Source organism: Pavona decussata, unplaced genomic scaffold (genome assembly GCF_977016875.1).
Source record: "Pavona decussata unplaced genomic scaffold, jaPavDecu1.1 SCAFFOLD_29, whole genome shotgun sequence".
Lineage (NCBI taxonomy): Eukaryota > Metazoa > Cnidaria > Anthozoa > Scleractinia > Agariciidae > Pavona > Pavona decussata.
Genome location: NW_028145452.1, coordinates 1,343,366 through 1,368,318, shown reverse-complemented (window position 1 = coordinate 1,368,318; position 24,953 = coordinate 1,343,366). Strand labels below are relative to the sequence as shown.

The 24,953-nt window shown below is 40.2% G+C and overlaps 2 protein-coding genes across 7 annotated transcripts in view; one reads left to right on the top strand and one right to left on the bottom strand.

Annotated features, from left to right (window-relative positions):
- Positions 1-24,953, top strand: part of LOC146484855 (uncharacterized) — a 44,489-nt gene that overhangs the window by 4,922 nt on the left and 14,614 nt on the right. Inside the window, exons 2-6 of one of the 6 annotated variants that reach the window (XR_014863533.1) lie at positions 822-1,015; positions 3,457-3,780; positions 4,232-4,492; positions 6,446-13,058; positions 13,481-13,565. Coding sequence is in view for 1 of the 6 variants with exons in the window: in XM_085104307.1 (XP_084960433.1) it covers positions 907-1,015; positions 3,457-3,780; positions 4,232-4,492; positions 6,446-10,620 (4,869 nt within the window). In the remaining 5 variants the exon portion in view is untranslated. Of the gene's footprint in view, positions 1-821; positions 1,016-3,456; positions 3,781-4,231; positions 4,493-6,445; positions 13,566-24,953 lie in introns of all 6 variants that reach the window. The other 5 variants (XR_014863531.1, XR_014863532.1, XR_014863534.1 and 2 more) reach the window with 5 other exon arrangements.
- Positions 15,064-24,191, bottom strand: LOC146484857 (uncharacterized). Its single transcript, XM_085104325.1, has 3 exons — positions 23,375-24,191; positions 19,394-20,598; positions 15,064-16,715 (listed from the first exon to the last, which is right to left on the bottom strand). Exons 1-3 carry the CDS (start codon positions 24,134-24,136, stop codon positions 16,634-16,636), a joined length of 2,049 nt encoding a protein of 682 aa, XP_084960451.1. The 5' UTR covers positions 24,137-24,191; the 3' UTR covers positions 15,064-16,633.

Sequence of the window (24,953 nt, the reverse complement as noted above, 5' to 3'; positions counted from 1 at the left end):
GAAAAGACTCAAGTTCCCCTAGAATGACCGAACAGATAAAAATATTATAGCGCAGCTTTAAATGAATCTACAGAGCTTTAAAGGCACTCCAGATAGCCTAAAATAGTGTTTCAAAGGATCTGAGAGAAAACTCCTATTGGGTGGCCCTGGATAAAGTTCACTCTTAGAATAGTGTCGGTATAATATAAACTGTAAAGTTAATCAGAAGACTTAAATTTAAATAAATTTAAATAAATAAATAAAATAATAAATTTTAATACTTATATAGCGCCCTTTAACATCTAAATGATCAAAGGCGCTTTACAATCCAAGAAAGCTAATATTTTTATAATAGACAATTACAATAAAGATGCTATTTTACAACAGATAATTACAAATCAAATCAAATGTTGGTTTTTGAGGAGAGGGGAAAACCGGAGTACCCGGAGAAAAACCTCTCAGAGCAGAGTAGAGAACCAACAAACTCAGCCCACTTATGACGCCGGGTCCGGGAATCGAACCCGGGCCACATTGGTGGAAGGCGAGCGCTCTACCACTGCGCCAACCCTGCTCCCTTCTTCCCGACTTCAAGTGACTCTTCCTTGTTTACACCTGCAAGAAGACGGGTGTACTTTCAAAAGTGTGTATTTTCTTACATACAACACATAAAAAGAAAATGGAATAATAAACATCCAAATTCACTGGATCAAAAGCTGCTTTGAAATAATGTCTGCAGAAGAAATAAAATTGTCTTCATTCCCAATGTCTAACGACAGTTCATTCCATACTTTTGTCGCTGTCACAGTGAACGCACGCGAGTACCTTTCTCGCTTTACTTCTAGGTGCTGATAAAAATATTCCATTGTTGGATCGTAGAATGTAACGTGATCTTTCCCTAACAACTAGCTTGTCCCTTTTCAGATTACCATGGCAACTGGCTCGAGTGGGCTCAAAATGGTATCTACATTGTCAATTACACCTATGGGCACACTTACTACTCCAACAGTTCTAACAGCACCTTCTGCTGCTGGACCAGGTAAGTGTGTCAAACGAACATTTACGGAGTGAATACTAGTTTTATGAACCAGGACATCGTTTTTCATCCCTAATGTTTTTAATCTGTAATGTACTCTTCTATAATCTGAATATAGGCAAAATGATACCATTAGTGAAGAGGTTTACTATTTCTGTTTAATAGAAGGACTGATAAGAAAAACGCTATAATTATTTTGTTATCACAGGAAAGACAGCAATTGCTGTTGGGGGCAAACACTATTTTGTAGCTGGCCTTGAAACTCCGAGCACAGGCACCTCAAGCCCTATGAGAGATAAAGGCCGTGACCTTTGCGTGAGTGTTGTAATTTGAGCATTACGGCGAGCATTTGCGTGGGGGGGGGGGGGACAGGGGGGTCGGAACCTCCCGCCTCCCGTACCTTTGCCTCCCGCCTCCCGCCCTTTTTCGCGTTTCTCCCGTTCCCGAGTAAATTAGAAGGCTTCAAAACCCGTATTAGTCATAAAGCTATACCAGGACGTACCATTCTCAGGCCTTTCTTTATTCATTTTTTTTACTATATATATGATTAACGTTAACATTATTGATAGATTTTGTAGTTTGAGTTAATGAAGTTTTGACTAACATAAAGACTTTTGCTCTTGAGCCATCGTCGCTTGATCAGAAATAAAATACAAGCAGCGGTGATAAACATAATAAACTGGCGCATTTTATGTAGCCCGCGTGCAGACGCCTCGTATTTCTTCCTACGCCGTTTTTCGACGTAGGAAGAAATACGAGGCGTCTGCACGCAGGCTAATTTTATGTAACCTGACGTTTCATATGCTACGTCAAGCTAAAATGCGCAAGTTTATTATGTTTATCACCGCTGTTTGTATTTAATTGTTGACTAACATGTTCGTCTTGTTTGACAGTTTAACCATTCTTTCAGTGACAACAGTCTCAGTCCATCGTGCAGTGTAATAGTTGTTGCATTTCTTAATTATTCATTTGTTCGGATTATGTAATTCAAATGGGGAAGTAGGACATGGCGAGCTGGCAGCCAAACGGCCCAGTTTAGAGTTCGGTATGCCTGCCTAATCGCCTTATTGCGGATCCACGCGTTTACTTGATACACTAATAATTATAATCTTGATATCTTTCTCGATATCCTTACTCCCTAAAACTGCGTGAAAAAATTTCTTTTAGTTTGGAAAAAAGGCAAAATGAAACTTTAGGACCTACTTTGATCCAAGGTTTAAATCTCTGGGTTACTGGTTATGAATTCTAAACTCGCTGCTACTGCTCTGAGGAAAGAATTACTGCATTAAACGCAAAAAAGCGTCCAAAATTAGGCCGGACAAACTGTTCATCAAACAAAGTCTTCGTCAATGTGCCGAGGAGGCTGCACTGATCTCCTCCTACTCCTAATCCTACTCCTCTTTTCTATAAAGTCGTTCCTGATTCCTTCCCATGCTGTTTGGCTGTCTATTGTAATAGGAATCGATTTCGCCTTGTCTAAAACGAAAAACAGCGTCGTAAAACGAACCACTCCGCACTCTCTACGTGATCATTGAAACAGCATTCCGTTCGCAAATTCCCCTACACCATGCAGTAAAATCTTTAGTACAGTCCCATTGACGGTCATTGGGAGGTTACTCCCAAGAAGGTCGTCCATGCCCCAGATTTCTCACTACCGCACTGAAAAATACTAAGAACTAATAAAATGGTCTTTGACGACATTGAATCTCTGATACTACATTTACAAGACGCGTACTTGCTAGCCTTGCTCACCTCTTTTGAGACTTCTAAAAACTTGCACGGCACTCACATTATGTGTACACATGCCACGCTTGACGTTTTGACATTTCATGAGCTATGATATGACGTAACACCATGAAAGGGTTTACAATTTCACCGGAAGTAACCCTGTTTATCGCCTGAGCACGAATTTTCGTGTGCCCTCGGATATGAAATATTGTGTAAAGCCTCGGAGGACGCTAAATGGAAGACAAATAACATTGTACAACATTGTTGAGTTCTTTTTTTGATAGTATTCTAACGCATTAATAAGTAAAGAAATTCACCGTTTTGTATTGCTCTCCCGCTTCCCGTCCTCTTAGAACTCCCGCCTCCCGCCCTTTCCTCTCCCGTCTCCCATACCCCTCCCGCCCCCTATTCTCCCGGACTCCCGCCCCCCTGTCCCCACCCACATTTGCATAACGGCGAAATTGTACGGATTATAATGTATGGGAAAAAAAACAATTCCTGCTTCAATTTAAAAATACCAGTGAATTTTCAATAAAAAAATATCCCTACGTGAACTCCCTTGTCTGTTGTCCTTTCTCCTATCTGGTTTTTGGAGCGATTGAGTGCGATTTTAGATAGTTTCAGTTCCATTGTTTTTCTCTCTATATATCCCAAGCCGCGCGAAACGATTCTGCTAAGCATTTAACTTGCTGAGCCCACTGCATCTGTGTTTTTAGTCAGCAGCTTTGATCTTGGAGATAACCAGAAGAGATGGATGGTGATTGGCATTTGCTTGAACAGGCTTTTGTTACCAGTCCTCCGGGATTTTGTGGCACAAGAGATACCCAAGCACTACACATCCCTGAAGACTGCACACGGAATTGACGCTCAGGTTTTTGGGCGCCATTTGACGAATGATGGGCCATTTCAGTTGAATTATGGAAGCATCAACAATAACTGGGGTCTATTTAAGAGGAAGGTGCGTTCATATGATTACAAAGTCAACACGGCCGAAGACCTGGCAAAACTTTATCTTGAGCCACATATGGCCAAGTTTACAGGTAAAAGTGAAAATATAACTAATTTTTTATAGGGTTGACCGCAATCAAAACAGTCGTGTTTCCCTATTTTCAAATGGATAATTTGAAGAGTAGAAAAAACAACACCAATTAAATTCCACTAGCAAACCAAGAAGTTCGGGGGGTCGTGCAGAGTTGAAATGTCTTTATGCACATTATTTCGTGAAAAAGATGACCATGATTTCATAAGGGACTTATACCTCTATATGAGTGAGACCATGATTTCATAACAGACCATGGAAAAATTGGGGACTGTTTAAGAGAAAGGTGCGTTCATTTGATTACAAAGTCAACACGGCTGAAAACCTGGCGAAACGTTATTTTGAGCAACACATGGACAAGTTTGCCGGTGATAAAATATAATTATGTTTTCGCTGAACAAATTGGGTACCCAGCAGACCAGATAACATCCAAACACGTGTTTTGTTTGCAGGATTTGATAACAGCTGTGATTTGTCTGCAGTGTTAGGAATTCTGGCGAACTCTTCGGTTTTTCACGCTCGTATCCAAACAAATGCCAAGGATGTGCGTTCTAAAGTCAGAAATGAGTGGGGCCATTGCAACTTTGATCATTGGACAGATGTAGAGTTCAAAAACTGTTTCCAGATCATGGAGACCATGGTTCGTTCTTTAGGACTTCCGAAACCCGACGAAAACAAACAACTCGACGATCTTCTCGACTGGGAGACTAAAGGTTGGTTGCCATTTTAAGGTTTAGTATTCATGAAGTTTTCGTATTGCAAGTATTACACTTTTGGGGAATTACGAGGGTGTGTTCCTGATGTACCGTATTCACTCAAAACTGAACCATGCCATTTCATAGAAAATGTACAATAATTTGCACAACCTCGTTCCTAGGGTCTCTCCTCTCCACGTCCCAGGGAGCTAGAGACTTCTCTCGCTTCCTGGGACGCAAAGAGGAGAGACCCTAGGAACGAGATTGCAATTTGCACCCGTGAACGCCCGCCTTTTCTTATATTACTCTTGAGTCAAACTGTTTTTTTTTTCCGATTATTAAAATTCGCAAAATGAATCTCTTTATAATGTACGTACACACCGGCTTGAAAATATGAGCCCTTCTGCATCGTGCAAACAATAGCCATAAACGCAATCTCATTCTGTGAAGATCACGAGCAACCACATTTGGACAGGGTTACACAAAAATTAATTTCTTTTCATTTTATCAGATATTATGTTACAAGTATCTATAGGCAGGCGCGGATCCGGCAGGGGAGGTGAAATGGGTGAATTTTCACCCCCCTTTTTCTGAGCCCCCTTCTTTCTTTTTTTTTTTTTTTTTTTTTTTTTGGCAATAATGGTGTTGACAGGCCTGCGCGACTCTCATTTGCGTGTTCAGCCTAAATAATAGTTTTGCCCTCACGGGTATGTCTTTCAGAGAACACCCTTTTCCCTATGAAATGAGTGGTGTTCCCCGTAAATTTTCTTTTAGCGCTGAATTTTCTTCTTATTAAATGCCATTTATGATTTGGAGGATTTGCACGATAACCAAGCACGATAGACACTGAACAAAGCCATGTGTGTAATTGTCGCATGTTTTGTATTTTGATCTCAAAGGTCATTTTGACCTCTTGTTGTTTCTGTTTAGCGACTGTCGTTCTTATGCCCTTTGTGGCATTTAGTTTAGGCTTGATATGGCTCATTTCAGTGCGTCTGGTGACAGTATAGCCTCTCTTTTTATCGTTGTAAGGATAGGATTTGAACCGTGTAATAACTATACATTATCTTGAAGCTTTTGTCAGATTGCCGGTCCCGGCTATTTGCTTTTGTTGCAAGATGGAGTTGTGCTTCTTATCACGGTTGTTTGTCTCTTGATCCTTTCTTTAGCATTGTAGCTTCTTTGAAAGCTATGAAATGCGTTAAATTGAGGGCTAAAGGCCGCTTAAGTTACGGCTGTTTGTTTTGTTATCACTCCGCTAAGCTCTGTAACTGTGAGGTTTGTGTTGCGGGAGCTTAGTATTTTCCTCCTGTGTTTTGATTACGTGATCTGGCCAGGGGCTGCTTCGAGTCCCTCGGCCGTTAGTAAATTCTGCAGCATTTAAGGCAATAGTCAGGCAAGACCGCGGTTTCGATCCTAATCTTGTGGATCTCTTCAGTTTCCGATTCTTTAGAAATGACAGAGATGAGTTCTCGGTACTGATCATTTCAACAAACGCGCTCTCTTGTCAAATTATAAACCCATGCTTCGGATCGAAAACCCTGCAATTCAATTGGCTCCTTGCAAATGAATTTACAAATCTAAAATAATACTTTTGACATTTGTGTTCGCCTAAAATTCGAAAATGTTAATTATTCACTGGAAATCAATCATGCTGATGCACAGACCTCAAACACCTCAACCAGGCTTTGGTTCTATTACATTATTATAAAAATTCACCCCCCATTTCAAAATTCTGAATCCGCGCCTGATAGGATAAAAACTTTGAACATGAAACAAAGAAAATTGGGATTGCCGAAAAACAAGACAAGCAAACACTCATACACACCTTAGTAACGCTATTTTAGTAGCGCGGTAACGACTTGATAATTCTTTCATAAGACGAAAATCAGACGTTTATGGCCTTGCACGGTGCACGAGGCGGACAGCCAAAATATCGTTGGCGTTACCAATGTATTTGTGTCCTGATAGGTTTGCAGCTGTGCATGGGCTGCCCAGTCGAGAAAGATTTGGTGAAACTGATCAGTGTGGAGGTTGCCAACCTTGAAAAAGAAGTGGAGGATGTTAGAAACACAAGCACGGATGAAGCCAAGAAAATATGGGATGCCCTTCAGACTATCAGAGACGAAATTGATGAATTTGACAAGCGAATAGCTGATATTGACAAGAGGCTGGAAGAAGAGCGAAAAGAACGGTTAGATATACAGGAAGAATTATCAGGTGCAATTGGAGATATTTCTAGTGACTTCACAAAATTAGAAAAACGCCAATATATTAGCGAAGAGAACATCTCCCAATTAGAGGACAGGCAGAATGACCTTGAGACCACTGTATCGTCCGTAAAAGACAAACAGGCAAGTCTTGTTTCAGAGGTAGGGGCTCTAAAAATCGAGCAAACCCGGCTTGATTCTAGAGTAAAAGCACTAGAAGAGGGTAGTTTAAATGCAACAGCCGATACTAAGATTTTTCAAGTCCCTTCTCGCAATCCCTGCTTTTGTGGTCGCGATAGCGAGCTAAAAACCATTGCAGCGCAGCTCAAAAACACCGGAAACGGCTGTGTTCATTCAGTTATTTGTGGTCTTGGGGGTGTGGGGAAAACGTCTCTTGCTGTAGAATTTCTTTGTCAGCACGAGGGCGAATATCCTGGGGGTATTTTTTGGATTTCAGGGGAAAATAACAATATCTTCCAAAGGTCTATCAGCGAGTTAGCACGTCAAATTGGAACTTTTGAAAACGACTTTTCCAATTCCTTGTCGAGAACTCTTGACTGGCTGACAAGACGTGAAGAGTCATGGTGTTTAGTTGTAGATAATCTTGACGAGCTGGAAATGTCCACAGACATGCGCAAGCTGCTCACTGGTCATTGGAAACACGCGGCTCGTGGTCACATTATCATCACCACAAGGAGGGAAATGTCAGAGATCGGCGAGGAAACGGGAATCGAAGAGCAATGTTGCATTGAGTTGAAGTGTTTGACCGAGGAAGAAAGCATTCAGTTTCTACGAATGCGAACGGGAAAGGCTGGTGGTGAGGATAGTGACATACGTGAGCTTGTCCAAGAGCTTGGAGGACTACCTCTGGCACTTGATCAAGCTGGAGCCTACATTAGATGCCTTCATCCATCCATTAAAGATTACGTAAAGAAGTACAAGAATCAAAAACTTCTTCTTTTGAATAAGAAAAAAGCCCGACATCTTGTAGAAAACACCACTCCTGAGCGGTTGGCTGTCCACACTACGTGGCTGTTGAATTTTGATTATATCAGTCGTATCTCTGAGGAGATGAGTCTTGGAGAAGTACCCATTCTTGTAATGCAGGTGTGTGCGTTTCTTGGCCCAGACGATATTCCTTACGAGTTGATCAATGAGGGGTTAAACAAGGAGGTAAGTTCCACAGCGGATGGTGGTTCGTGGGATCTGTGGGATCAGTCTGAGGTAGTGTCCCTTCTTACCAAGTTTTCCTTGTTTCAAAGATTTGGAACAAATTCGTTCAATGTCCATCGTCTAGTGCAGGAAGTAATCCGTAGCCAGCTGGAAAAAGAAACTGAGTTGAAAGTCCTTTCTTGCGCGGTACACATCCTTCACTTCGCACTGGTTCGTGCTCGTTCACCGGCAGCAGTTTGCGAAAGTTTCGTTGAAGATGCTGTTTTTAGTGTTGGAAATCCCCCGTCATTGCATCTATGGGGTAAGTTAGCTTCGCATGCCACCTATTTGCAAGAGCATTTATGCAAGTTCTCAGCGAAACATAAGGACACGGTCCACACTTTGCTATATACCGAAAAAACCATGCGCGTTTTCAATGAAGCAGGGATTTTCTTCAGTGTTTCGCAAGAGAAAATCAAAGCTCAAGAAATGCAGCAATTGAAACTGGACGTTCTAGTGAAGATTGAAAAGTCCGACTCCGAGGATGCCAACAAGCTTCCAAACTACTTCATCGACATCCCTTTAAAAGACAGGGACTACAAGCTGATATCGCACTGTATGAGGCAACATTCTCCAGATTTCGATGTTATGGATGAAGCTGATTCCTCTCAGAAGGAACGTGCGGAGGAAGCGAACCAGCTGAGAGAAAAAGGTAACCATTTCGTGCAAAGTAAAAAGTATGAAGAGGCATTGAAACTTTATTCCAGTGGAATTGGTTTCTCGGCTAATGACTATCGGCTGTTTTGCAACCGGGCGCTGTGTTATTTGAAACTTGGACAGCCACAGAAAGCACTTGATGATTGTGAAAAGTGCCTTTCTTTAAACCCCAATTATAGTAAGGCGCTGCAACGCAAGGCTTGGGCTCTAGAAGAGCTTATTGAAAATGGATCTGCTCAACGAATAGGGCAAAAGAAGGCAACTTTGGCAATGGCAATTAAATTTTATCCAGACCTTCTCGCTGACAGTATGTTTTGTAAAATGTTTCCAGAACTACCCTTGCACAGGGCTAGAGAAATATACAGTTCGGCTCAGTTGGCCTTCGCTCTGATGACGACGCGAGAGAATGAAACCCTGTTCTTGCATGAAGGAGAGTATAATTTAAATCACTTCGTCACCTTTACTGACCTTCAGATTGTCGGTCTAGGACAGGAAGTCGTCTTGGCGTTCAAAGAGCTCTTTACCATTTTCAACAGTAGGTGCTATTTTGAGAACATTGTTTTGCCAGAAGGAAACGTTGGTCTGGTCTGCCTAGGAAAAGATGCAGCTATTCACATGAACCACTGTAAAATTTCCGGAGGATATTCCAGTTGTGAGGACTTACCAGAATGTAACGGTGGACCAGGATGTATAGCCGCCTCTTTAGGAAAACCTGTGTGCGATCGTTCTGGTAAATTTGGGGATACGGAAGGTTCTGGAGTTGGGGGGTTTCCCGGAGTGCAGATTGTAAATGGAAGCTCTGCGCTTATTGAAAACTGTGCCGTTCATAACTGTGGCGGTGGAGGCATTCTAGTTGCCGAGGAAGGTTCTCAATTGGAAGTCAGAAAATGTGACGTCTCCAGGAACCACCAAGCAGGTTTAGAAGCAAGAGATGGTGGGAAACTTGTTGCATCTGAAAACAGGATATTTAACAGTGGTTATCACGGCGTCTTAATTGGGCCAAATGCTGGAAAATGTATTATTAATGACAATAAGATCTTCGAAAATACAAAAGAGGGTATCTTTGCTGGGAGCAACATTAACGAGATAGTCATACGAAACAACGATATTCATCACAACAGACCCTTTGGCATTTCTCTGGATAGCGACTCTCGTATCTTCATTAGTGACAACAAGATATTTGAGAATGGATTCTGGGGGATCCAAGCCAAATTACGAACATCAGCTCACATAACAAGAAATGCCATCTCAGGCAACAAATGCGGTGGCATTTTTATTGGTATAAATTATTCTGGACGAGTTCACCTGGAATCAAACATCGTTCGAGACCATAGTGGCCCGTGGCTGGAGTACCAGAAGATGAGCCGTAGTTTTCCCACTGATAGTTCCCTTGATTCGGACTCAATTGATCTGGGGCTACCACCTGGAGAAAAGACGTTTTATTCCAACCCTCCCATTCTCAGCCATAACAAAGAATTTAACAACGAAGAAGGCATGTACCACCCAAGGGAGGTTGTTCAGCGAATTTACAGCGGTTGTACGTTTTGCCGCCGCCCGAAAGATGATGTACAGCGCCTCTTAAAGTGTCCAACCTGCCACATTGCATCGTATTGTTGCAAAGAATGTCAACGTAAACACTGGCCCACACATAAAACATTGTGTATCGCTTTGAAAAGTCGTTATTCTATAACAGTGAAGATTAATCCTTTTGAGAGCAAGAACACTGAGGGGGTGACAATTTACTCAAGAACGTTTGGCAGTCATTTAAAAGGTATTGGGACAGGCCCAAAACCAAAACGTAACAGTCGCAAAAAGTTCATCGTCAAAATTCAAACTCAAACTTTAAATAGCCATCCGTTGCAGTTGCTGTTCGTTTACGACAAAAGCCTCACCCTAGATTGCAATATCCAAAGCGCAGAAATCTTCAGCATAATAATGGAATGCGGTGTTCTTGGGCTTTTAAACAAATTCACAAGCAAAAAGGTGTTTTTCTGGGCCATGTTTGCTGAGAAAGGAGAGAAACTGACAATTTTTCTCGATCACTTGGCTCCTTATCAGGGGTGGTAACTGTTAACGAAAAAAAGCAAGTCACTCTCAGTCCTAGAAGATCATTCCAAAGAGCAAACGTGTTGTCAACTCGCGTGGTGGTAGAATGTTTGAGAAAACCGCTTGAAATTCACGTTGGCCCCACCAATGGTCACAATATTACACAGGGGATTTCAATGTGGGGTGTGGAGATGTAGCACATGACAAAACTGGAATGGTGTCCTGGGCACACAGGAAGACCTAGGGTGATTGAAATCTGACAAATGGGCTAGTTTCGGAGGTCCTCCACTTTTAGTGTTCCAACTGTTTGAGCGGAAATCACTGTTTCCATTTGACCAAACTTTCCATTTCCATTTTGTTGGCTGTGTGTACCAGTGACCAACAAGTTTCATTCGGCCCAATTGTTCTCATCCTTGCCCTCTCTACCCCTTCTTCCAAACTTTCAGTGGCCCTACGCCGATTTCAAGTACGTTGCCATAGACATGCAGTTGTACTGTACAACCAGCAAGTCGTTGCGATACAATTATTTTCCACTTCAATGGACTTCTAGTTGTACCTGCGCTGAACACATCACCCCTTTTGCTCAGTTAAAACATTGGACTGTTGTACATAAACGCGTAATTTCAGCTGCAATGTTTTGATATTTAGCTATTGCGACCTACTGCCACAAAAATAAAATTTATGAGGAGCTTCACTGGAAATCACCGCAAGAAAACAAAGAAATAGGACGACGGAGCCTTTGTCTTTTATTTTCACTAAAATGAATTAACTGAATCAGCCAGATATCGCTCTGCTACGAAAGTCATTTTCAAAAATCAAAATTTAGATAATTTTGTGATCATCAAGATTTCATTACGGGTGGGCGACAACCATGCAACAAGGAGAATTTTATTGATTTTGAATGCAATATTTAAACTTACCACGACATTTATATTTTATCGGGTCGGGTTAATGCCATTTTGAGTTCTCGAACCGCTAAACTTAACTGACCTTTACAGTCAGACCTTTCTCGTTATGAAAAAATATGGCTAAAAGTATAAGACGAGGACTCGAAATGAGATCTCCAGCGTTTTTGGACAAGGATGGGGCGAGGATAAATCAATCAATTAATCAATCAACCGATCAATCAATCAATCAATCAATCAATCAATCAATCAATCAAGTTTTCATTTAACGAGGATAATTAGAGGGGTTTGTTAGTTTGTTTAAGCGCTTTCGTTGGCCAGATGAAAAAAGGTTTCAGCATTGCCAGTGAAATACGTATTTGTTTGTAGCAAATAACTGTAATGTCAATAGTTTTATTGTAATACATCAATCCATCTAAGTTGGCGTGTGTGAAAATCATCAACATTGACGATCTTTTGTGCCGTCACTACACTAAAATCGCTCCAAATTACGACTACTTATTTTTGAAATAGGGCGACACGAAGCCTGCAACCCTGGACACAAGTATTGATACAAATTCGATTTCCTGCAATCTCTTTAGCTTTCTTTGGATCGTCACGTCACGCACTCGTGGGGAGGAGTGTGTGACCCGGGCCTAAGAACGTTCGCGAAGGGAGGCTGTATAGGTTCGCCAAGAGGAAATTCCCTTTTACCCGCCCCTCTCCCATGAAAATAGTTAGCTTATGTGTCCTAAAAGCAAGTTACAAGTCAGCATTGAATGGTCAACACTTGTAAAAAACAGTACAATTGTCATTTCATATGGGAGAAATAGAATGTGCACGTTATTTGTCCAGGATTGTAGTGTAAAGGCAAAAATCACTATATTCGCCGCAAGTTTTCCAAAGATTTGGAGAGTAGCTGTAATTAAAAGGGTGTAAATTAATACTAAAACTCTTTAATTTTGGTCATATTTAACTATTGTTCCACGAGCGCGCGTTGGATATGAGATGATAGATAGCCAACGAGGCGCGTAGCGCTGAGTTGGCTATAATCATCCCATATCCAACAAGCGTGAGTGGAAAAATTGTTTCATTAAAAAAAATCAAAAAATATTGCTAGATCTTGCAGATTTCGCTTTGTAAGAACAACCAGAAGACAATGTAATGGTCATTATTTCTCGGGCGTGGTATAATGGCTCATATACCATCGCCGGGGCACGCAACGGCTAATTTCGGTGGAAAATCTGTTCGGAAGGCATTCCCCGCAACAGAAATGCGGACTAAATTGTTAAGAAAATAGCAGTACGGCCTCAAAGTATACTGGAAAGGTATCCCTTTTGTTTTTGGAGGGGCACATGTGTCATTTATGTGTGAAATAAGGCTACAATTGTAGCTAGGTTTTTGGTAGACTGATTAGAAATTCGGGTAATAAGATTCTGCTCCCCAAAAATTTGGGTAATCAGATATTTGCAAAGTTTTTAAAAAGTTTTATTAGTACTAATAAACAAGTTTCTTGCAAAAAACTTTAAGAGTGATAATACTATTAACTTTTATAATGTTATCACATTATATACAGTAATAGCCCACGTATAAGAACCTGAATTTTTCAATTTAGCCTAAATAGGTTCTTATAAAAATGGGACTTAAAGCAAATTTAGGCTACCAAGGTTCTTAAAATAGGTTCTCATATTGATCTGAATATACTATATATAGTATAATTGTCATCCCATAATACAGTATAATGACAAACACAATAGACATGGAACATGGTACTTAAGCTTGAAAGAAAAAAAGTCATGTCAAGTTACTTTTAAATAGATGATGATCTTAATTCAGCAGTTTTTACCTATACACTTTCACTGCAACCCCACTGATAAGAACCTAACTTAAAATTTTAGCCTAAATAGGTTCTTATATGGAGGGGGCTTAAAATGAAAATTTTATCCTAACAGGTTCTTAAAACCCAGGTTCTTATACGTGGGCTATTACTGTAGTAGTAAAGGAAAAACTTGCAGAAATAAATGTTCTTTTACGCCCGATTCGTTTACTAGTATATTTTAAGTATATTTAACCGCTTTATCGGTCCACTTAGTAGGTTCCAGCACATGGGTAAATGTGCACGTTACAATTTGTCAGCCGATATCTTTTCCTGTTGGTGTGGCGCGGGGTGAAAATTAGCTCGATTGAAAAAAAATTGAGGCACTGCCACAGATTTCAATCAATTTGGCCAATTTTGGTCCGCTCATTCATTTTCATTGTCAAATTGAGTTACATCAGCCTGATAAATCTGTACGTAAATTAGCATTAAGCCTGAATCAATTTTGAAACGTCTTTATCAACAACAATTCTTCGCATTTGTGACAATAACTACCCCATTTTTAAATAAGAACCATTCAGGAAAAGCATGTTAATAATTTAAAAATGGACAGAGGAATTTGTTGATCAGTGTGGGTTACCTTAAGTATACGATGCTGCAGTACTCAGGTTCCCCAAAGAAGAGTACCAGGGGAGCCCCCTCTCTCCCCTCCCTTCCTCCCCCCCTCCCGCAGACAGTTACCCAAACAGTCTTTTCCTGGGTTTTTCTAGTCCTTAGCTAAGGCATTCTGCCCCAGTCAGGTCAGGTCAGTGCACGCAAGGTACTGAGAACCAAGAACAGGTTGCGTGATGAATTCACCACCAGAAATTCCTCCACAATCGATTGACGAGTGAGAGGTGATTGACTGCTTAAAGATTCGGTTGTAACCAATCACTGGCGGCGCATTCTTTTGGGACTTCCGAAACAGACGGTTTTCATGTTTTTTTTTTTTTTTTTTTTTTTTTTTTTTTTTGGGGGGGGGGGGGGTGCCTATTTTGTTTTAGGAATGAACAGAATAGTATCGCGTTTATAATGCTCCTGATAATTAGTCTCCTTCGCAGCCGCTCGGGCCGGAGTCACCCAACGCTCTCCGTCCACGGTGAGTGTTGCGTGACTCTGGCCCGAGCAGCTGCGAAGGAGACTACCTGATAACAATCGCGTACCCAGCGTCTTCAGGCTTTTTGGTCAGCGGGCAACGCCGGGAAGACTCTAGGGACATCAAAAAAATTCAAATTTTTTGATTGGCTGTTCCGTAACGGTTTCCATTGTTTTACCGCAGAAATCCTGCGGTAATAAAATTCGATGTCCCCAGAGTCTTCCCGGCGTTGCCCCGCTGACCAAAAAGCCTGAAGACTCTGGGTACGAGATAGACCTGATAATAGAATGAAGGGAATACAGTTTATTCACGATAAGTGGAATTGCGTTCTTTTAGGAAGCTTATCAGGGCGATGGGAATGGGTGGAATTGTGTTCTTTTGGGGATTTGATATTCTATCTATTCTGTTATTCCTGAATCAGAACAAGAATAGCCAGAATTGTTCCAAAAGAATGCGGCGCCGTAGGAATCAACTTCTGCTTAAAGGGGAAGGGTCAGTTATTTATGATGTTACTTTGAATGGCCAAGATTGAAATGGATTACAACTTGAAAAAATAGGCAGTCTCAGACTGCATGTGTCTACTGCAGTACTGGTATAGAAATGTGATATAAAGGAATTAAAGGAAAGGGAAATAAGACTGAAATGAAAACGAAGAGGGAGGAGTGGAAATAGGATAGAGATAAAAAAATGGTTGTAAAAATGTTGCACAGAATACTGGTGAGAAGAGATTAAGCTGGTATCGTTTACCACAAACATTTTGTATGAAGAGAACTGTAACTTTATTCTAACATAAACAATATATTTTTTACAATAACTGTGCAAATTCTCGCGCGCTGATTGGCTCGTAGCTATTGTCTATAAGAGTACAGACAATAAAAATGACGTCAGATGTAACGCGCGCGCTTTCTCAACGGAAAAAATAGTCAATTCCGCTCGTACTTTTTCCATGTTATTGTAAAAAACAAATCGACGGCAGTTTTCTATGGTCCATACTCTTATAGACCATAGAAAACTGCCGTCGATTTGTTAAATATAATCTTACAACGTGAACCACAACTTTGTACTGAAAGCAATGCAGCAAAGTTCTAAACATAAAATACTGAAAGCAAAGTTCTAATCTGAAACGTAGGCATAAAATGCAACAGAAACTATTAATTAATCTATACTGAACTTATGAATGGCAAGTATCATTCTTTAACCCTTTGACTCCTGTCGTGTTTCCATAGTTTTCGCCTAAATTAACTTTTTCCTAGAGCGGTTTAAACTGAATAAAATGCGCAGTAGATAAATAAATATCGTTGGCTTCCAAAATTAACTGCATATTAAGTTGGAATGATTAAACAGATGTTTTCTGACGTAAAATAATATGGTTACCTATTAATCATTTGCCGAAAAACACAGTTGAACGCAAAAATATTGCCAAAATTCATGGCATGTTGATGAAGACCTTTGGCATATCAAATTTCAACCCGCTTATGCAAATTGTCCTTGATTACGCATTTGTCGCTTCTCAAACGCATATATGAATTGACAAAGACACAAAAATCAACAAAAAGCTTTCCAAAAATAAACATTTTATTGAAATAAACGATGCATTTGCTATTAGAGGCAAAAAACGTTCAGTTTTTTTGCGTGCGTGCAAACACGCATGTAAAATTTGAAGACACTCCGTGTTTGTTCAAAGCGATCACTCGCAGTAAATTCGGGCACGTTTGGGATGAAAATTACAGAAGTTACAGAATTCTGGTTCAAATCATCACTTAAACTATTTGTAAAAAGCAAATCAACATCGGAAAACATCATTTACCGTATTGTCGCCATTGTCCTGATCCGCAAATACAATCGCTTAGATCTCGGTCAGTCGAGGATTAGCGTCAGCTGTCAATAGTATTCCATTTGGGATTCCTGTGGCATTTACACTCTTACACTCTTTCACTCAACCCGATCTAAAAGCCGCAGACACAAAAACTGGCCAATATTTTCAGGTTCTTCCAGTGTACTATGGAGAAATCACTAAAACTGATTATAGTTTGTTCTACCCAGGAGAAATCACTAAATATTTCTTTCTCGGTGCTCTAAGAGCAATTTCATGTTAGCGGAAAGGTTTTTTGTCAAATGTTTGAGCAGTTTCGACCAACATATACAGCGAAATCTCCGTCACAGTGCCCCTTAAATGTCAGTTGATGTATAGAATACTGGTTAAGTACCACCGCCTGCCTTGCGTCGTTTGGAAGTATTGCAAGATGCTTTATGATTTTTCCAGTCCGCTATTTGGCACTCTCTGCAAAGATGATAACAGCACGTAAGTTGTGACCTTTTTTAAAAACTCTTTAGTGTTACATGTAGAATTGAAAACATCAAATGAAGCCATTTAGTGAATGTTATTAACACTGTTGAGTAATTTTCCTTTCCGATTGACCACTTCCTTCAAGAGAATATTGGTTGCGGTCACATCAGGACTACTATCGTTAAGACAGGGCGTCCAGTTCCTATTTTTTTTCTATTTATTCCTACTTTTGGCCTGCTTCCTATTTTTCTCCTATTTTTTAGAGAAATTCCTATTTTATCCTATTTTTTAAGGGTTTTACATGGCGCATTGGAACGACTTCAAAGATTTGAAATAAAATTGTCACTAAAATTGATAAATGCTACAAAAAAAAAAAACGTATCCTCTGCTGTATGTGAAAAAGACCATTTTGAAGATCGTTTTCGTTTCCATGATTTTCTTCTGAAACTCGTGCCCGGCATTTTTCAGCACTTTTGGTATAATTGTGCAAGAATTCTGGGATTCTGTTCTCTGTTAAAACAGGTGGCGAGGATGGGAATGGGTCGAAACTTGGAAACATCGGCCAATTTTTCAAGTTCTCGAGCTCTGTTTTGAACAAAACCGCAAACAAATTATTTTGGTTTGATCTCCCTACTAAATTTTATTTGATCATGATTTCTTCATAGTTATACAGTAAAGGTACTAAGCAATGATTTCAGCACAGAATTGCTTTGAATACAGCAAAATCCCCACCACAATGCCCAGAAGAATGTAACTCCTATTCGCAGTTGTTCGGATTTTATACATAGCAGACACATGTATCAATTCACTACTGGCAATAATGGAAAAAAAAGTTATTAACTGACAGGGCCGTAGCCAGAAAAAAATAAGGACTGAGGCAATATCCATGGTTGAATTCCCCCCTAGCTATTTAGGGTCTTAAATATGATGGCTACGTTTAAACAAAACACTGGGATCAAACCTTATTTGACAAAAATGCCTCTAGGAGCCCTAAAGGCTATATATATCTAGAGATCTAGGTGTTTTTTTTTTGGGGGGGGGGGGGGAGGAGCTATTTAAATGCTACTTTAGGAGCTCTGTGTTCTTGTATGCGACCGTTAATGTGTTTGTTGGTGGATTTGTTTCTATTTGAAGGCCTTAGTTAACAACGACCTAAACCAAGTTCAGGCTGACAAGGGGTTTCGTGAAAAGTAGGGTTTGTTGGGGGGGGGGGGGGGGATGCTCAGTCTCGCAGGCTCATAAAACCTGGTCTCGGACGTTCTTATTTGAGGATTTTCGTTTCTAAAAGGCAACGAATTTAGCTGTTAAATGCCAGCGTGATTCGCCTGTGCCCACTAGCATCCCATTGCTGTAGAACCTCGAGCGGGTCCACAGGAATTTCGCTGTGGACATAGGCTAATGCAAGGCCATTCAGCCTGTTAGAGCCCATCGATGAACGGCACCAGGGACGAGTTGCATAAAACTAAACGGCGGGCGTAAATGCTATAGTCAGACGTTAAAATACTGAATGTGACTGGGCTGAAGGTCTGGCCTTAGCAGTTACGCCCGACATTGAATTTTATGCAACTCACCTCAGGTCTTCAACTTGCGGAGAGCGCTAAAGCTGCGCTCGCACGAACAGCTTCCTGTACTTAGTTGCGCTGTCACCTGTCCGCTTTCGGCCTCTACAACTTCTTTCCCACCATCTCCGGTGGCTTCTTCGCTGACATCACCATTTTTACTAGATGGACTGAAAGTCAAAGTTGCTTAGCTATATAATGTCAAAACGAGGTTAAATTTTGTTTCGATTATTGAGAAGCGCTGAAAGCATGTTATGAAAGCATCTACTTACCGCTTTCTTTGAAAAAAGCTGTTGATTAGATAGAACGTTCCCTGCTAGCAGAGGTCTCTGACGGCAGAGACCTCTGCTAGCAGGGAAATAGAACGCTGCATTTTGATAGATTTTCCTCATTCAGATCAGAGAAGACAGAAGACTCGAGGAATGGCGTCAAAACACATGAAAACGAGGCAGTTTTCTTTAGGAAGTCGCTGCCTGGTTAGCTTGAATTTTTGCTTAATTTTTCTCATCTGTAATTCTGGCCACTGCCTGATTCGCGTTATCATTAAACATAATACCATGTTGCGTTAACATTTTTTATATTTGTTTAACTGTTTGTGAATTTATTTGCTGCTAGTGCCTTTCTTTCTCCTTCAAAAAAAAAATCTTACTTTTCCCGAAAAAAAACAATGACTGAGGCAAGTGCCTCGGTTTGCCTCATACTGGCTACGGCCCTCACTGAACTTGACTCGTGACTCCAACTCGAATTACGTGTGCGTTTTTTTGGGAGAATATTGGAAGACTATTGGCAAAACTGAAAATGGCGTAGAACGTGGTTTTGTTAAACACCGCCTAAACTGTCTTTTAATAACCGAACCAATATGGTTTTTAGTTTTGAAGACATGTTTCAGCAGTTATAATTACAACAGCCATCATCAGTTACGAAACAAGTTACCGACAGAATTAGGTACCTCAATTCATAACTGACCATGGCTTTTGAAACGGCAGAAACATGTCTTTTTCTTTAACGTTATCACTTGTTTGGCCGGTTATAAAGACCTTAGGTGACTCACTTTGTCTGCCTACGAAAAGCACACAAAGGCAGAGAAAGTTATTTAATGCTTATATGACTTACTTGCTGCAGTATTTTTGGTTCCCACAGCCAGCACAATACTTCAAGTCACTGTCCTTGACCTCTTTGATGCACGCACTGTTGCCACACCTAACTGGATTACCTGTATTGACTAATTGCAGGTACATAGGAGACATGGAATCTTTTAAGGGAAGATTAACAGGATCAAGGAAAGGAAGCCTCTTTTCCTCAGCATCTTGGCCACGTTCGTAGTATTCCTTAAACTCTTTCATGTTGTTTCTCACAAACGCAAGATGTGCAAGATAATAACAAGCATTTGGGTACTTCTTCGAACAAGATGGGGCCTCTTTTAGGTACTCCTTCAAGACCTGTCTACAGGTTTCTGCCAACTGTTCCTTGGTCCAAGATGCATATTTGGATATTTCTCTATCCTTTGCTGTTTGTTTCTTGGGAAGTGATGGTGTGAGTTCACCTTGGGTAGAGTTCTCAATTTCACAAGCCAATCTAGAGTTAAACAGTTTCAACAGGGAATACCCAAGCGCCCATTTAGCATCATGGTACGATGGGCAACATTTAAATGAATTCTCAAAAGCTTCAGCTGCTTTTTCGTTGGATTCTGCAATGGTATAGATTGCTCCTAAGTGTTCATACAACACATAAAGCCAGCTGCTGTAGTTCTCAAATTCAAAGGGATCTTCTGAAATACTATCAGGCTCAGCTTCTTGTATCAAATGAATCAAGTTTTTTAAGCACATAACTTTCTTCGTATCCACTTTGGAGCTTTCCACGGAAATGTTTCTCTCGAAATCATGCAAAGCATAAGATAAAAGTAGACCTTCATAAAAGCAGGGATTTTTTTGTAAGCTTTGCTCGCAAAGGTTAAAAATCTTGGGCCTTAGAAAATGCCTTTGAGGAAACGATTGTAGGATAGAATTTTCAGTTAAATACCCACGAGCTATAAAAGAAATTCCTCTTTCATCAGTAAAATTACTGTTGTGAAGAACTTCAAAGCCTTCTTTCACCAGTTTGAAAGCTCTAAGATAAATTCTTGCTGTTGGGGAAGAATCAAACTCACTAAGTATTTCTTCTGAAAAAATGACAGGTTGAGAAATTAGGAAAGGATGAAGATTTGCTTCAGATCTCTGGCTTAGTTTCTCGAAATGGATGTCAAGGACTTCTTCCATATCCTTTTCACTAAGTAAAGCATCACCCTGTGACGATTCACTCTGTTTACATTCCCGGAGAAGCTGAAAACAAAAATAAAGTCATTTGCATAATTCTTTGTCACTTATAATATAATTATTAAAAGGGAAGTGTCATGGGTTTTTTTTCCTCTTCTGTCAAAATGATAAAATAAGACCTTCACTTAGCTACAAAATAATTCTAGAACAATGAGAGGAAAGAAAGCAACAAAATTATTGAAAGGAACAACTCATGATCTGTTCTAGCGCATTTTGGAAACAAAAATGCAAGAACTTGATGTTAGCGCCCTAAGCCTAACATTTTTCAAGTTTCAATCCATTCTGACCTACTCTGTTTCTGGCCAGAGGCACTAATCGACAGTTTTATTGTACTGGGGTGATAATTTATAACAAAACTAGACAATTATGTTATGTTTCTGTTGACAGACAAACATTTTGGGGTTTTGAAATGATATCAAATTCATGTGATACTTCCCCTTTCATGGCTGTCATTAAGTTTTCAGCCACATGTTGCATTAAGCTTCTCACCCGTAACAGTGTTGTTAATTTCTGAGTAAAATAACCCTGCAACCATCAAGATCAACCGTAACATCAAGGTTCTTTCAAGGGTATTCAGCCGTAACAGGTGTTACGGGTTACTGCACTTAATGACAGCTCTGCCTTTAACGTACTATACAGTCGAACCTCCATTATCCGGACTCGTCGGGACCTCGGTAAATAGTCCGGATAATCGAGAGTCCGAATAATGGAAAATATGAATATTGCTGAGATAGAAATGTAAACAAAAGGTTACAGCAAAGAAAACACAACAGAGCCAAGCGGATATCAGCTGAACGCATCAGGATATTTCTTTGCCTCGTCACACTTGCGAATTTTGAAAAGCGCAAAGGATAATATGCTGTTTCAACAGTCTTTTGAAAGGATTATTGCGCTTTTTGCGACTTTGAGTTTTCAAGATCACAACTAATTAATATTCATGAAAAAATTGGGACCAGAGAAAAAAGTCCGGATAATCGAATAGTCCGGATAATCGAGGTTCGACTGTACCAAAAATTGGCTTACTATTCACTACGTCAGTAAAGTGATGAAACATGACTTCACTAGTACCACTTTGAACCACTTTTGTGAACATTTACTTTGAATTTCAACATTCAGAGGAGTGCTATGCCTTGTTTTTTCAACCCACTTCTCAAACTCGTTAATAATTCATCATCAACCTACTTTTCAGTGTTTGGATATCGGATGAAACACACCTTGTGTTTGATATATTACTTCTGATATATATATATATATATTACATATATTGATATATTACAGTACATGGAATCAGGTGAGACACACCTTCTCCTGTTTGATATATTACTACACATTACAAAAATAGTTAACTCCAGTTGTCTTGACCACAGCCAAAATGTCAGCATAAATTTGAAATCATTATTTCACAATTCACACATTTTTCATCTTTTCTTTAATGTGCAACCTTAGGGAGGGAGGGCTGGATAAAGTAAAAGGGAAGAGCAGGACTGGTGAATTGAATTAATTTATATGTATAAATCCCTCCTTTCAGGGTTTATCTGTAATTTAAGCCCTAAAATGAGGGATGTATATATACATAATTAAAATCCTTGCATTTATAAAGAGTAATTTAAACAATTCATCAGTCCTGAAAGCGCTTACTCGTTCAACATGGAATTCTACTTTATTGTTGCCTAGTATTGCTTTTTTCTCTTCATTTTGACGATTTCTATTTACAGCCTAGAACTTGTTTGGAACACAAGTTACCCAAGCATAATATTTGTTGAATTTGCATATTAATTACATAGAAAAAATAGAACAGTTTTATGGATTTCTAAAAAAATTAATGGCCAATTTAATATTGAGCAATAAATAAAATTCAAATTACTGAATGAAGTAGTCAAATGTTACATGGTGTTGCTGCCTATTCTTACATAGGAGTTCAAAATTCATGCAGTTTTGAGCCATTTATTTCTAAGCCTATGTCATACACGAGTATAATTATATTCCTTGATAAGGTTGGGGAAAATTTAACTTAATTATAAATGCAAGAGCAAGTCTCACTATATGACTTGTTTGCAAACTGGCTCAAATTCTCCCATAAAACTCTTTTCTTATCCCATTCTGACTACACTTAATGTATCAAGTAAAGTATAATGATGATGGATTAACAACAAAGGATGTTTGTCCCATGAACCTACATGTAGTTTAATGACCTTAGCTCCTACAAGTCTCCTGTAGCTCAGTGGTAGAGCATCTGAACTAGTAATCAGAAGGTCTTAGGTTCGACTCCTGATAAGAGCACTCGGATTTTGACGTGGTCGAGTGGTTAGAGGCGCAGACTCGTAATCTTGAGGCCCCAGGTTTCAGTCCCCTCTCTCACCACTAGTTGGATTTGTTTCATGTTATTCCCTTGTTCAAATCCTCGGCCACACTTTGTAAATAGCCAACTGGTAAGCCTCCTGCCAGTTGGGATTTTTGAAAAGTTTCTGTTCTGTTCTGTTTGATTACACGGCTTCACAAGCTTTTAGCCTTAAATATAACCATGTATAAATAAATTTACTTTACTTTTTACTTACAATAATTTGAATTGATAAATTTTTCTAAGATGTATAGTAGCAGATATTTGTGCAGAAAAAGGGGCATGGCTGCCTAAGTTGTCCCCACGCACCAATGCATTTTGTGGAATGAAAATTTAAACTGGTGTACAGGGTTTTATGGCCGAAACAGTCCCATAACACCTTTTAAATTGTACCACGCTGGATTACACTATGGATGAGGCAGGTGGAATGGCCATGGGGCTCACCTGTTTCGCCGTGACGTCACCGCTACCAGCAGCTTTTCCCAGCCATCTTCTTGCCCTTGCAACATCTCTCATGTTCTCTTGTGGCCCACACCTTCCCGTCAGGTATATTCGTCCCAGTTCCACCTGTGCCTTGGTATCTCCCAGTTCAGCTGCTCTGGTCAGATAATGAACAGCCTTGGCTGGTTGTGGTAGGCCCTCTGGGCAATCCCCATCACAATAGTTCGTGTACAAAGCTATCAAAGCCTTGTGTTTTACGCCCCCGATGGAATTTTCAAGTTTTTTCATTGTTCCACCATATACTCCAAAATCTGAATAAACATCTGATGGGTCTTCATCAGCGGCTTTTTTGTACCATTTAAACGCTTCATTGAGATCTTCATTCACGACTCCTTCAACTCCACAGCGATACATTTCTGCCAAATTGAGTTGTGATGCAGTATTGCCCAGTCTGGCTGCCCTGTGGTACATCTCATACGCCTTTCGCCGATGTAGTGGTGTTCCCTTCCGATCCAACAATTCACCAAGCTTTCCAAGGATGTAAGGAATCTCATAACCTCTTTCTACAGCAGTGTTGAGCCATCCAATTGCTTTATCGGCGTCTTTCGGCAGCTCGTCGCCGAAACCTTCCGAATAAGCCGCCCCTAGGTCTCCCTGAGCGACAATTTCGCCATTCTTTGCTTTATACTTTAAATTTTCAATTGAGCCGTATCTTTCTATGCAATATTTCCGAAAATTAAGGTCACCGGGGATGGGAAAATTCATGACGAAAATCAAAAATGCTGCTTCGGTTGGATCTTTCGAGTTGTCTTTGTTTATCCTCACCTCCTCCCGGACAGTCTTCAAAAAGTCCTTGCCGACTCCTACTGGGGACTGCATATTAAGAGAATTTGAGATACAGAAATTTTAAGAAATCATTGCTGACTCGTAGAACTTGAGCTCATCTCAGGATGGTGGATCAGGGATCTATAGATTTCTGTTTTCCAAACTGCCGAGACGAAAATTGTTTTTGGCATTCCACCATTCGTATTCCTGGACCAGTAGTTCCGTCTCGTTTCCTGCATTTCGTCATAGTGTTTCCGAGAAAAAACCTCCACGATTTCTTGGAATACGGGGACTTTTAGGTATAATATACAGAATTTTCTACACTCTCTTCCAGTCTTTTTATTTGAAATATCTATAAACTGCTTGATTTTTCCTGCTGAATCGTCTCCGTTCACTCACTCGTTGAAGTAGTTCCTTTCACCTCGCGTACCCAACATGGGGTGGGAGTCGGGGACTCGGGGTACGAATACCCGGGGTACTGGTTTTTTTTTTATTTATTTTTGTTTTTTCATTCACGCATAAATGATTCTGTCGCGCGTACAAGAAATAACGTAAATGAGAATTTGCCAGCTTTCTCGCAATTATCACAAATATGCCGTCCAGACGTCGAGTAGTTTTGCCCTGAAAATTAAGTACAGTTGCAACTCGACCAGATCCACGGAAATATTAAATACTGAATTACGCTTAAAAAAATTATCCGGCACGATGTTTGTTGCTCTTCATGCTGCCTATTTGTTGACTTTGTCTTGTTTATCCA